This window comes from Sander vitreus, chromosome 21, assembly GCF_031162955.1.
Source record: "Sander vitreus isolate 19-12246 chromosome 21, sanVit1, whole genome shotgun sequence".
NCBI classification, from domain to species: Eukaryota; Metazoa; Chordata; class Actinopteri; order Perciformes; family Percidae; genus Sander; species Sander vitreus.
In genome coordinates, this window is record NC_135875.1 from 7939348 (window position 1) to 7953973 (window position 14626).

The window sequence follows — 14626 nt, forward strand, 5'->3', positions numbered from 1 at the left end:
TGAATGCGTCTTTCACAACTGTACAGATTAAACAAACGCGATATGGCGTGTGTTAATTATTGAGCTTTAGTTGTGCTGGTAGGTGGATTTTGTTACCTTCTAACAGAGCCAGACTAGCTGTTTTCCCCCGTTTCCAGTCTTTATGCTAAGCTAAGCTAACCAGCAGCTGGCTGAGACATCGTATTTGCGGTACAGACATGAGAGTGGTATCGATCTCTGCAAGAAAGTGAATAGCTGCTTTTGTGCTTTTCCCCGTGAAACGTTCTGTGGTTTTTAATATGTTTGTTTCTAGTGGAAGTGGTTATTCTATTTGGGTTGGCAGCATCTAAGTGAATCCTCATCAATTGAAAACGCAAAACCTATTTCGGGTGAACCATTTTAAGATTGTAATATCACAGGGCCCACAGGCGCTTGTTTTGTAGCAGCATTACATACATAAAACAGAACTGTAAAATTTAAACAAAATAGAGGTGAAAGGCAACTTTGGGCCTCTTTACATTTGGGTGTTTGGTGTTTTAAGTCCCCAACTTCACCTTCCAGGCAGCGCTGCCTGGAAGGCACTAGGATTAGGCAATGGCTAGGGTTAGGTCAAGGGGGTAAGCTTCTCCTCGGAATGCATAGCTCCTAAGGCGCCATTTTGATGCTACCAAGCCATCACCTCCCGTTAGCATTCCATTGACTGCCATTCATTTTGGCGCCACTTTGACAGCGAATAACTTTACATCTGAAGCGTTTAAAGACTCTATTTGTCCATTGTTTATTTCTAAAGAAACACGACAATGTATAAAAGGCTCCATTACCTTGTATCTCACGTTATGGCTCCGTAGCAGACGTTTTTGTAAAAATAGGCTAACGATTGTGTCATAACCACGCGACTTATGGTCGCATAGTAGAGGAAATACCGTATAGTACAGGAGAAGCTCGCAGGCAGTTTGGACTTACGTTAGCTGTTTAAGTTTAATTACTAATGTTAACTAGCATTTTAGTTAGCAGTAATTAGCCTGTGCCTATGTTATCTCCTTACATATACCTACACTCGCCATCTCTGCAAAATTGGGAATAATTGAGATTTCTCTTGGCACAGCTACCAGAAGACTTACAACTTTCAGACAGGTTGCTCACGTCACATTTACGTCGTCTCTCTCAGTTGGAGACTGCGCGGTTACGCTCAGCCATCACCGGAAAAGTGCTTCTAATAGCCTTCACTGGTCTCCGTCCAGAGCAACGGGATCTGTTGGTCCATTTTATATATGTCAATGGGTTAGGTGCCTTGAAGTCAACGGTCGCAGCGCTACCTTGTAGTCGACGTTGGGGGCTAAAACACCATCGAGCTTAGATTTGGTCCAATATAACTTCTGACTTTTTGTTTGTAAAATTCAAACAGTTGACTTTCAGAAGAGACCAGGATCATGACTTTGATCAAAATGGTTCAACAACATCCCATTTAACTTAGACTATTTGTGCACCAAAAACAGGGTGCTTTTTAGGGGGTTAAAAATGTTGTCTTTAATTTAAGTGCAGAATAAATCATGTAGGAAAGAGTAGCATTTCCATTTCCTGGTGCACAGCCAGTAACCACTGAGGCCTAATTGGAGTGGAACACATCTCTTGTACATTACAACAAACATTTGTCTCATGTTCCTCCTAATTGCCCCATTAGTCTGCTGCATTTCTTAGAATTGTCTTGTGAACCGAAGGCTGATTAAGATCAAATGCAAACTGCAGTAGCTTTACTGGACGCCTTTGTGACCCCAAATGTAAAGTGGAAGCATATCATTCTGACTTGTTGTATACTCTCAAACCTCAATATGCTATTTCCTCCTATTCCAGTCATGTAATATATAAAATGATATTTATTTGAGGCATATAGTTTTTTTAAAGGTTCAATTTCTTTAACAGTTAGACTTCCCTCTACTGAGTGGACACATTAAAGGAGTTTCATCAGGCTAGTGGCGACAGTGGTTAATTGCTTTCAGGCTTTCAGACATTCAGTCATATTCCTCATATGAGCTCATTCACATTAATGTTTAAGGTATTGACTGTGGAAGTTAACATGCAGTTAAAGTTATGATCTGGAAATGGATATTATCCATCAAACAAACATATTTTATACAGTATATATTGCTAAAAGCAATAGTGCTTTGGCGATACCCAGCCCCAGTGAGCACAGTACAGATTTACTGGAAAATAACTGTTTTAGTAAAGACAGTCACGTCATATCTGTGACTGTAGCTAGGCGGTGGATATAACAGTATGTTCACAGTGTATTATACACTACAGCATACTTGGATAATCCAATGTTTGTCAGATATTCACGTTTACAGTGTATGTGAAGTAAAAACGAGATAGATACCGTTCTAGTAAAGTGGGTGAGTGCTTGGTGTGAAGTAGATGGACTTTAAACCAGAGTTATTACAAACTAATAATGTGATGTAGGCAAAGTTTATTTTTTATTTATTTACTTTCTTTGTCGTTAAACACACACACTCATAATATCCTATGAATACAAAGGGAGGAGGTGCAAGGAAACTGAAAATGAAAGTATGAATTAGGTTTGTTCAGACTCCATTTTAAACTCGACAGAGCATTAGGACACAGGACGTCTGAGGCAGGGTGAGTGTTAATACTTGGCCTACATGATTACTCTCATTACTGATTACTGTGATGTTTTTCTGATTAATTGTTTAATTATATAATTGAAAAATACCTACCAGATACGAAATTAGTGTCCTTAGAGCCCAACATGATGTCTTCAAATGTTATCTACTTTTCCTGGTTTGAGCATCACAGTCAAAATGGAGAGCAAGCAGCCATGTGGTCTGTCTGTCTGAAGTCTGTTGGATTTAAACAAGTCTATTATCATTGTGATGGCAAAAAAAAACCCGTCTTATTAAACTAATAAAAAAGTTATAGAGTTCTGACTTTATTATAATATGTACGTAATTCCAGTGTTACTGGTTTACCTCTCAGACTTGAGAAGATGAGTGATTCGGAGGAAGAGGAGAACAGAGCAGAGTCTGTATTATCCAGCTGCCTGTCTATGAGGAGTAACCGGTCCATAGTGGAACCTCCATTCTTCAGTAATGAACCTGGACCCTCAGGCACAAAGTAAGAGAACTGCTACTAATGATTTTGTGTTTCTATTGTCCACTAAAGTTCATTTGCTATATACAAAACTTTGACAAACTTTTTGTGATAAAGAGAAATCCTTTGTGCCATCTTCCTCTTTAGTAGCCTATCTGTGACGACTGTCAGTCAACTAGACAAGCTGTAATCTAATCGAAGGGGACTATTACAATATCTGAATCCTCCTAATTATTGACAGTAGAAGTAGTTTGTGTATGTAGAGCTTCCTATATAGATTTAGAAAGAGTAATTAATCAAGGATTCATATGAATAATAACATCTTGGTGTTTGCAGAGTTCAGTACAGGAGAGCAGAGTCTGTATTATCTGGCTGTCTGTCTATGAGGAGTGACCGGTCCATAGTGGAACCTCCATTCTTCAGTAATGAACCTGGACCTTCAGGCACAAAGTAAGAAACTGTTTTTACTGTAAGCTGCTCTGATGAAAGATGATGTGTTGATGGAGACAACATGTTCTGGATTAATATTTATGATGCAATAATAGTGCAGATACTGTTTCAAACTAAGATGGATGTTTTCTGGGGTTTACCATTTCATTTTTCTTTCATTTTCATTACAGACTTGATTCAAACAGAACTGTTGCGGCAATTTTACTGTTTTCTGTGAACATCTGAGCTTTGGCCAAAGCTTGATATTTTCAACAACAATCAACAAATCATTTAGTTATAAAGCAATGTCTTCACAGAAAGAAGATGAGGAGGAATGATTCTGTGGAGCAACAGCCATCCAGATCCAGAACAAGACTACAGACAACTAGTCAGACCAGCATTTTACAAAGTAAGTCTCTATATCTATCTAATGTCTTCGTGTCTGAAAACACGACTGTTGTTATAATACAGTGACATGTGTTCCTTCATCAGTACGACCATTCAACATCATTATAAATATCCTTTAATTTTAAGTCCAACTGGAATTTACCTGCATACCTTTTACCTGCTACATTACCTGCTCCAGCAAACATACAGTATCTGCTCTGTTTCACTTTTCCTGTGTTCCTGTCTGTACTTTCAGATATCAGCTTTATTTTAGTGTCACACCAGAGCTTTGTTAACTTACTGCTGCTGATGTAAACAAACCTTACCTTTTGCTGCTGCTTCACATAAAAGTATTACTTCTTTGTATGTTCTTATATTAATCGTTTTCATATTGGTAATAAAAATAATCACCAGATTGTCAACTTTTCTTTTTCTTGTTTTGTCTTTCACCTTTGTCCTTTTTCTAGTGATTGGTGGTCAGCATAGATATAAGATCAGTCTGAAGAGGATATATAAACATGTGACTGAAGGAAGTGAATGTGTGACTGAAGGAACTAGTGATACAAGAAGTAAAACATCTTTCAACAGTATCTACACTGAGGTCTACATTACAGAGGGACAGAGTGAAGAGGTTAATACCCAACATGAGGTAGTGCAGCTTGAGACAGCTTCCAAGATGATGATCCTCAATGACACTCCAATCAAGTGCCATGACATCTTTGAGGCCTTACCTGACCAACAGAAACGAATCAGGGTTGTTCTGATGAACGGTGTTGCTGGCGTTGGAAAAACCTTCTCAGTGCAGAAGTTCACTCTGGACTGGGCAGAGGGTTTGGAAAACCAAGATATCAGTCTGGTGATTCCGCTTTCTTTCAGGGAGCTGAACTTGATCAAAGATGAGCAGTACAGTCTTCTCAAGCTGCTCCACGTTTTCCATCCAGCATTACAGGAGGTCACAGCAGAGCATCTCGCTGGCTGTAAAGTTCTGTTCATCTTTGACGGCCTGGATGAAAGCAGACTTACACTGGATTTTAAGAACAGGAAGGTTATGTCTGATGTCACACAGAAGTCATCAGTCAACGTGCTGTTGACAAACCTCATCAAGGGGAACCTGCTTCCCTCGGCTCTCATCTGGATAACTACCCGACCTGCAGCAGCCAATCAGATCCCTCCTGAATGTGTTGACAGGGTAACAGAAGTACGAGGCTTCACTGACCCCCAGAAGGATGAGTACTTCAGGAGGAGAGTACGTGGAGAGCTGTCCAGCACAATCATCTCACACATCAAGACATGCAGGAGCCTCAACATCATGTGTCTGCTCCCAGTCTTCTGCTGGATCACCGCTACTGTTCTTCTCCACATGTTAACTACAGACTCGAGAGGAGACCTGCCCAAAACGCTGACTGACATGTACTCACACTTCCTTTTGGTTCAGACAAAGAGGAAGAATCAGAAGTATGATAAGAAACATAAAAAGAGTCCACAGGAGCTGACGGAGGCTGACAGGGAATTTCTTCTGAAGCTGGGTAGGCTGGCATTTGAGCAGCTACAGAAAGGAAACATAATGTTCTACCAAGAAGACTTGCAGCGGTGTGGTCTTGATGTTACAGAGGCCTTGGTGTACTCAGGAGTTTGTACAGAGATCTTCAAAAGAGAGCGTGTGATCTTCGATAAAACAGTCTACTGCTTTGTTCATCTGAGCATTCAAGAGTTTCTAGCTGCAGTCTATATGCACCACTGTTACACTAACAGCGACACTGAGGTACTGGAGGACTTCCTTGGGAAAGACTGGAAATCCAACAACAGTGACTCATCCCTGGATGCCTTCCTTAAGAGAGCCATGGAGAAATCCCTTGAAAGTAAAAATGGCCACCTGGACCTGTTTTCCCGCTTCCTTCATGGCCTCTCTCTGGAGTCCAACCAGAGACTCTTACGTGGCCTGCTGGGTCAGACAGACAGCAGTCCAGAAATCATCCAGAGAGCCATCAACAACCTCAAGGAGATGAACAATTATGAGGTCTCTCCTGACAGAAACATCAACATCTTCCACTGTCTGACGGAGATGAACGACCACTCAGTACAGCAGGAGATCCAACAGTTCCTGAAGTCAGAGAACAGATCAGAGAAGAAACTCTCTGAGATCCACTGCTCAGCTCTGGCCTACATGCTGCAGATGTCAGAGGAGGTTCTGGATGAGTTGGACCTGCAGAAGTACAACACAACATCGGATGGACGACAGAGACTGATTCCAGCTGTGAGGAATTGCAGAAAGGCTCGGTAAGTCCAGATGTGATTAACATTATAAATCAGTGTAGATTAGACATTTAGTTCCTCAAACATATTTATAACATTGTTTTTTTAACGTTGTATTTTGTTACTTGTGTTTTTGTTAATAAACAGTTATTATATAATTATATCCAATGGATATTACAGTTTTCTCTTCTACAGTATTTATCCTTCTTTGTATAATGGAGGTACATGCAAACTTGATAAAACATATGAAGGACTTTAGAGATTGTTTTAGTTTTTATCACAGCAGCATTTCATTATAACTTATAGCAGTATTATACAGTTATCAGTGAATGTGGTTAAGTTAGTTAGTGTTGCAAAGTGTCTCATATAATCACACATACATGTAATACCTGATTGTTTTACCACTATGCTTAACGCCGGGTTCACACTGGGTGCGGAAGCGCCTCTTGCTTTCTTTAGGCGCCCATATGAACCAATTGGGCTGTTCACATAGCATAGAGAAGGATATGTTAGACCCAATATTGATTGGGTCTAACAGTATTGATACAATTGTTCTGCCTAACCCAGATCAGCATTGTTTTAACATTTTTAAACTACAGTGTATAGTCTAAAATCAAAATCAAAATTAAAAGTAACATCATAGTTCCCACGGAATGAAGAGTTCACCATGGCAACCAATGTTTGTTTTCAAATTCAAGTTTTTTTCGATTTTGGAAGCGGCATCGAATCATATTTGGATCATTTGTGTTTATCGCGTAACTCGCGCTACTCACATAGGCCTACCCGCCAGTGTAGAGCTGTAGGCACAAACAACGTTTCTTTCCGTCATCATGAGGCCAAAATAACCACTATTGCTGCTTAGTACCTGGTGTGGAAGTCACTGATACATCGGGAAGTTAAACAGCGTCATATCACCTGGTGGAGCAAAAAGCACGCTAATGTGTACTGCCTTCCCCAGGAAGGAAACGTTACGTCTGATATCTGCCACTTCCAGCGCGACTTGAAGTAGCCTACAGATTGTGCCGTTTTTTAATTGCAACAAACAGATAAAAAGTATGCCGAAATAACAACATCATGATGCTGATTTGTAAGAAGTCTGAATTCATACTTATCAGGTCTGTCGGCAAGATGACACTCAAACAAATTTTAAAATGCTTGTTTTCTGGATGGAGTTTGGTTCTATCAGGGCTGATTCCCAAAGAAAACTCCTTTCTAAACACTGATGGATTTTGCCACACATCTAAACACAAATTTATCGCTCAGTTCACACACACAGCATTGCATTTTTTAATCCCCCTCCACTTAAAGTTGTTTTGTTTGTTTACTTACACAGTTGAATGTTTGAAAAAAAATTCTTAATTAGCATCCCTAGATATAACCACAAAGTTGATCATCGATCTTTGGTCTAAAGCCTCTTTCCGACCAAGTAGTTACCGAATGTAGTTATAGGAACAGCCCAATTCTAAACAGTTCTACTAACTACTCTCCACCAAAACCGGTTTTGCCATTTGCATTCACACTGGCCAAGTGTGTGTAATATAATAATAATATGTAATAAATGAAATAATGAACAGTGTTTTTAGTCCAACATGTCTGATTTGATATTGATCCTTCAGAACACACACAGCTATTTAAAGGATCAATATAGTATTGATCCTCTAATCCCAGACTTGACTGAAATCAGAAGCCTGTTATTAATCTCTATTGACATGAATATGTGTATGAATGTTGTGGTGACATTTGGATGATGTCTCTAGAAGGCTGACATTATAATGATCCACAAAAACACAATGACAAAGTTGCTCACTTTAGGTAAACAGTCATTGATTAGGTCAGCAATCATTTTCAACACACAAACATCTGATTGAATTGTATATAGATTTTTTTCTACATCATTCTTTTTTTAGGTTGGGGGGCTGCAGTTTGTCAGAGGTCGGCTGTGCTTCTCTGGTCGCAGCTCTGAATTTCAACCCCTCCCATCTGAGAGAGCTGGAGCTGAGCTTCCTCCAGGTGTTGCATTCAGGAGTGAAACATCTGTCTGCTGGACTGGAGAGTCCACAATGTAAACTGGAGACTCTGAGGTCAGTTCACCGACCCTCTGTTACTATAATAGATATATAAGTTTTATGAACAATTTAACCTAACTTATTTTTTATTATTATTATTTATTCATATTTTCATGTTTCTTGGACACAATTTTGTTTGCAGACACAAACAACTTGTGTTTGTTAAAGAAACTTTAGAATCAGCAGAATGCTATAAAGCTGTGTTGACATGAATAGGTGTACAAATGTTGTGGTGATACTTGGATGATGTCTGTAGAAGGTGGACATTATGATGATTCACAGTAACACAATAACAAAGTCACTCCACTCATTTTAATGAAAAGCTCATTGATTAGGACATAGTCATGTTAAGCTACACATTTAAAACCTGAACACATCTATTGGATTATAAATGGATTTTTATCTACATTATTTTTTTCTTTATTCAGATTGAGTGGTGGCAGTTTGACAGAGGTTGAATGTGCTTCTCTGGCCTCAGCTCTGAAGTCCAACCCCTCCCATCTGAAGCAGCTGGACCTGAATAAAATCAGTCTGAGTGATTCTGGTGCAAAACTGCTGTGTGATCTTGTGGAGAGTCCACATTGTAGACTGAAGACTCTGGGGTCAGACAACCTTTTTTACTTCTGTGCTGAGAGTAATATGATGTGAAAGTTTTGGTGACACTAAACTGCAGACATGAGGCTGATATTATACTGATCCACACTGAGTCTTAATGCTAAAGTTTTGGTTTAGTCCATTGACTGTAGCAGAGCAATATTGAGGAACAAATTCAAAATCTTAACCTGCATCCTTTTAGGTTCAGGTGTTTAGAGTTTCCATTTTCTATACTTCTACATTATAAACCTTCAATCTGAGCAAATTATTAAACATTAAAATGTGTATTCTCTATTCAGATTGAGATGCTGCAATTTGTCAGAGATCAGCTGTGCTTCTCTGGCCTCAGCTCTGAAGAACAACCCCTCCCATCTGAGCGAATTGGACCTGAGTGAAAACTGCCTGCATGATTCAGGAGTGAAGCTGCTATGTGGTTTTCTGGAGAGACCATACTGTAGACTGAAGACTCTGAGGTCAGACACCATTTTTTACTTCTGTGCTGAGGTTGGGTGGATGAATGCTGTACATTGTAGCAGAATGACTACTTTAGAATTAAAGTTTTGCACTAATTAGTTTGTGGCACCACCTTCATTGGAACAAAATTAAATAAACCAAATTAATCTAAATCTAAATTTATAAGCAGTTATCAGAGTTATTTTTAATACAGGGCCCTCTGTCTTCTAATTCAAAGAACACACTGGCCATTTTCGTAATCGCCTACTACATACTCCAGACGACTGCAGTATTCAGTACCTACTGCATACTGCGTTCATCAATAGTATGCAGTATGAAACAGTTAAATCGTTTTATTCTGGAGTATGCTAAGCCAGGCTGAGCCTTTGAACAAGCTCTTAAAGCACTGGGCAAAAAAACAATAACTCACAGCACCATTGTAAATGAAAAAATATAACTTATTGAGCTTTGCATTTTTTTGTTTTGTTTACTTTATAAGATCCTGAAAATTTAAGAAACTGAAACTCAATTTCTAACATCTTTATTTATGTGAAATAAGCAAATACACACACTTATTATGAACTAAAATATTACATGTAATGTATGTACATGTTATAATTTATTTACAAGACTGTCAAAGAGAGACAGTATCTCTTTGCCCTGTCAGACGCTGTTCTCCTTCGCCTCTGTCTGCTCGGTGGACGGTATGTGTGAGTGACAGCCTGGCCAGCGAGCAAGCTTGATGGATGGATATGTGTGTTGTGTTTTTTAAACAAACTATCGGGGAAATACACGCCTCTTGTCCGCAAATCTCCTGATAGAGCTCCAGCAAGCTCACAGCGGGGTCTATGAAGGTGGACAGGCCAGGTGGACAGGCCGGGTGGCCAGCCAGTGACCCCGACAGGCACCCGCCGGCTGTCACATCAGACTGTTGAGCTTCTGAACTCCGTCACCGTCGGAGCAAATTCGCAATTAGCTGTCAATTTTCGTAAAACTGCCCATATTCCAGCTCTACATAGTTGATTTCCGCATAAAAAAGTATCAGAAGTGAATTTAGTGATGAAATAGCACCCAAACATTGTAAAAAGTTCCCAGTTATTGGCCGCAACAGCAATCCACAGTTGTTGTGGTTATTGTGGGTGTTGTGGTTGTTGTGGTTGTTGTGGCGCTTTGCATTGTGGAATACAATAGGAGAGATAGACTGGACCGAGGGATACTGGAGATTTTCTCCGAATCAGTACGACATCCGGGTATTTTTGGCATTAAAGGAATGAAAATAAATAATACATAACTACAATAAATAATCTCTATTTCATCTATCAGACAATAACAAATGTATCAAATGTAACAAATACAGTATATGATTGCTTGTACTGACTAAATAGTTTGAACTGAAGATCCTTTGATTTTAGGACTCCACCATTCTTAAAATAATATTGTAGATGTCGTTTCTTCATATTTTCCCCAAATTCATTATGAAATATTTGTTATCTTTGGAAACTTTTGGATGTTGAGTCAACCAGCCGTTGTGTTGGTTGAATGATTTCAAGCAGGAACATTGTCTTACATCACATACATATAAGTTACATCACTGATTCTTTATTCAGATTGTGGCGCTGCAGTTTGTCAGCGGTCAGCTGTTCTTCTCTGGCTTCAGCTCTGAAGTCCAACCCCTCTCATCTGAGGGAGCTGGAGCTGAGAAACAACGAGCTAAAGGATTCAGGAGTGAAGCTGCTGTGTGGTTTTCTGGAGAGTCCACACTGTAAACTGGAGACTCTGGGGTCAGTTTACTAACTCTGTTACTATTATAGATCTTATATGTTTAATTAACAATTTAACCTAATTATGCACATACATGACTTATATCCATAAAGTTATTAATTTTACTTTTTCTTCATATTTTCATGTTTCTCGTACTAAATTTACTAAATTAACTAGAGAATGTCATGTTCTTTAGTTTTCACATCTGTGTGTAGTCCAGTTCCTTATGTATTTTTGTTCAAAATTCTTGGGGAGTTAATAAACTAGCTATACATTTGGATGAGTTCTATAGAATGCTGACATTATGATGATGCACAACACAATGACAAAGGCACTCAAATCTGTCGCTAATTTAAAAACCCTCAACACATATCATTGGATTATAAATTGATATTTATCTTTTTCATGTATTCCTTTTTCAGATTGAGTTCCTGCAGTTTGTCAGAGATCAGCTGTGCTTCTCTGGCCTCAGCTCTAAAGTCTAACCCCTCCCATGTAAGAGAGCTGGATCTGAGAGGAAACGCGCTGCAGGATTTAGGAGTTAAGCTACTGAGTGATCTGAAGAAGAGTTCACACTGTAAACTGGAGACTCTGAGGTCAGTAGAGGGTTGGAGTCATTGTCATTGTATTGCATTGTACTGAAATTTGCACAGTCAACAGAATTGATGTCCAACATCTCTGCAGGTCTGTGAGCTTCAAGCTCAGTGTGTTCACTCCAAAATGTTAACATGAGACCAGAAAGGAAGCTACACAACCGGACTGAAGTCCCTGCTGGTCTTTATACTGAATGTGCTGCATCACTGACTGACAGCTGATGAAGGGAGTCTCTGTAAACACTTATTTATCACTTCTGTTGTTTCCTTCTTTCATCAGATGGAAGTTTACTCACTAACAGTAATCAGAAAGGTGGATGTGTTGAGAGGCTAACCTGTGTCCTGATGATCCAGAGAGGTTAAGCAGCCTCAGCGCTGACTGGGACATGTTACTGGGCTGACTCTTAGTGCTGCAGTCTTGAACTGCTCTGAGATCAGCTCCACTGTCCACCACCACCACCATCATCATCATCATCATCATCATCATCATCATCATCATCATCATCATCATCATCATCATCACTGTGTGTTCCTCTGGATCTGTATCATCAGTGTATTTGGACTGCTCTGCTGCTGCTCTGTCCTTTTACACAGTCTCTACAGACACACTAAGACTCTTCCACTTCTTCTGCTCCACACTCATTCAACTCCTCCACCTGGACAAGAAGATAAAACAAGTAGAAAGTGTGGATTTAATCAAAGCTCACTTAAGTCTATAAACTAAAACACCATTCTGTCTCTTGTTTTTGTAAAAACACTGAGTATCAGCAGACTTTTAATAATATAATTGGTTAAGAATAAGAACAAGTCAGTTAAAAGTACAGACTCCAAACATGTATCATTGTTATTAGTGAAAGATTCTATTTAAATTTGCTTTTTTGTTTTGTTTTTACAAAAAATGTCTGCAGTCTGTTGATAATTATCCAAGGCTTTGTCACTGTGAACAACCCCTTTCATTTCCACATTGTCATTTGAGCCATTGTTAATATAAACATTTTGATCAGAGTAGCTTTTAGTCAAGTTTCTCTGGATTTTGAAAAAGCCGTTGCAGTCTTAAAGCTGAACATTTTTACAACTTGTTGCACAAGTTTGCAAATGAATCAGCAAAAAATAATATTAAACTTTAAACTCTAGTGTCTTAGTGTAGTAGTCTAAGTGTATTAGTGTAATGTCATGCACATTTGTTAGGGCTGTGTATTGGCAGGGGATTCAATTCAATATAGATTCAATATTAAGCATGAAATCAATATTCATATATGTAGGTAACTGAAATACCCAGATAATTCATCAGAGTACCTTCTGATATTTGTGATATAATACCCATGTGCATTATTGATGTGGTTTAGAACAAACTGTACTAACAAAACTTATTTTACCATTTCATTATTCTTGATTAAGCAAAAATAATAAACTATTCCCAGCACTGTATGCTGTAATGCATTGAAATAAAATGGTAATGCACACACTTATTATTTTGTGCCTTGCAGCACAATGTAAATAATGTACCCAGCCCTAAAGTTTATGTTTGGACAGTTTGTATTAATGCAGAAAATAAATAAATCCTAATATTTAAATCCCATTTTACTTCTCATTTGATTTCAATTCCACAGTCCATCCTCTATAAATATAAATGTCCTGAATGTTGGTGTAAATGAGGCCCATTTTGTACATACATAATGTATACTACAGAATCTAAATAATTGAATCAGTTTTGAGGACATACAAAAAAAAAATTAGATTTCTTCTTTGTTTGTTTTCCATGAAGGAAGCAGCTTTTTGTGTGTTTAGTTTGCAGAGTCACTAACACACCCTCGCTCTACCTCGGCTGGTTTATTTCGAAACAGCCGTATCTCGTCCTCAGACTCAGACCGTTCAGCAGGACAGACAACACACAGGCCAGTCATCATCACGCTTCCTTTTTTACAGCCTTTAAGCCAGCAGGTCACTCTGTGGCTCATGGGCACTTGGGCAGTGCAGTGTTATTCAGCGTGAATATTTACAGTCACTATCTGATCAAAGTTGCTCATGTGGGATGATCCAGAATGTGACTAAAATTACTCAAGTCATTGACCAAAATAATTCATTTGTTTGCATTTCTTACTCTGAGTGTAAAGCACTTTGAGTTGTATTACCTAATTAATTTTTTTTCCAATATTGTGACTTCTTCACACAACATGAATTGGCAGATATTTGCTTAAAACGTATATATCTTGTTTGTTAAATCACTTTTTATTAGGGCTGTCAATCGATAAAAAAATGTAATCTAATTAATTACATACTCTGTGATTAATTAATCGCATACATAATTAACGGTGCCTGAACCGATACTTTTTAAGAAAGTAAAAAAAGAAAAGAAAAAAAAGGGTACTAAACAACAGTTGGTGACATTAAAGAACAGCTTGTTTATTGCCAAGGCCATATGGTCAAAATTAAATGTTTAATAATAATGTAACAATAACAATAACTTATTTCACTAGTAAATTGCTGTTGAACGACAAAAGCAAAAAAATCCAGCTACTAGCTAGCGGTAGGCTAACGTTAGTCCAATGGTGGCTAGAACGGCTCCGGGTCAAACGTCAATATCATGGAATGGATTAATCTGCGTTATTTTTTTTAACGCGTTATTTTTTCTCAGATTAATTAATCGAAATTATTTTTGACAGCCCTACTTTTTATGTGATAATTGATTGCACAATTTGCTCATTTTCTTTCTTGAAAAATTATTCATATAATATACAGGTTAGTTTTACTACATCTGGTTTCTGACATAGGTGCTTTTTTGTGAACCATTTAGGTAAAATGTAATATGTTAAGACTCAAATACTGAAACCCTAGTTCTTATTACATTATTGCCAAAGCAACAACTTTAAATATTCTAACATTAAATAAAATGTTATGTCTGTCTGTCATCTATCTTATCTCTGTCACTATATCACCATCTTTATTAAGGCTGGTTGTAGGAAGTCAATGGTTTTGGTAACCAACCAAATTGTGAAGAGAGTATTG

General features: G+C 38.4%; 1 protein-coding gene across 3 annotated transcripts; it reads left to right on the forward strand.

Moving 5' to 3' along the window:
• The first annotated feature begins 168 nt into the window (after positions 1-168).
• On the forward strand, positions 169-13199 carry LOC144536067 (NACHT, LRR and PYD domains-containing protein 3-like). 3 transcript variants are annotated; one of them, XM_078278970.1, is made up of 11 exons: positions 169-2613; positions 2950-3108; positions 3421-3534; positions 3831-3922; positions 4368-6177; positions 8061-8234; positions 8648-8821; positions 9113-9286; positions 10874-11047; positions 11450-11623; positions 11901-13199. In XM_078278970.1, exons 2-11 carry the CDS (start codon positions 2981-2983, stop codon positions 11917-11919), a joined length of 3033 nt encoding a protein of 1010 aa, XP_078135096.1. In that variant the 5' UTR covers positions 169-2613; positions 2950-2980; the 3' UTR covers positions 11920-13199. The 3 variants fall into 3 exon arrangements, with proteins under 3 accessions (XP_078135096.1, XP_078135095.1, XP_078135098.1); XM_078278969.1 differs by having other exon boundaries at positions 2971-3108; XM_078278972.1 differs by lacking the exons at positions 169-2613; positions 2950-3108 and having other exon boundaries at positions 3444-3534; positions 3817-3922.
• Positions 13200-14626: the final 1427 nt, after the last annotated feature.

Coding starts and splice junctions, on each gene's coding strand:
- LOC144536067 (XM_078278970.1), top strand. CDS start 2,981: ATGAGTGATTCGGAGGAAGAGGAGAACAGAGCAGAGTCTGTATTATCC. Junction 3,535..3,830: donor CCTGGACCTTCAGGCACAAA/GTAAGAAACTGT, acceptor ATGTCTTCACAG/AAAGAAGATGAGGAGGAATG. Junction 9,287..10,873: donor TGTAGACTGAAGACTCTGAG/GTCAGACACCAT, acceptor TTCTTTATTCAG/ATTGTGGCGCTGCAGTTTGT.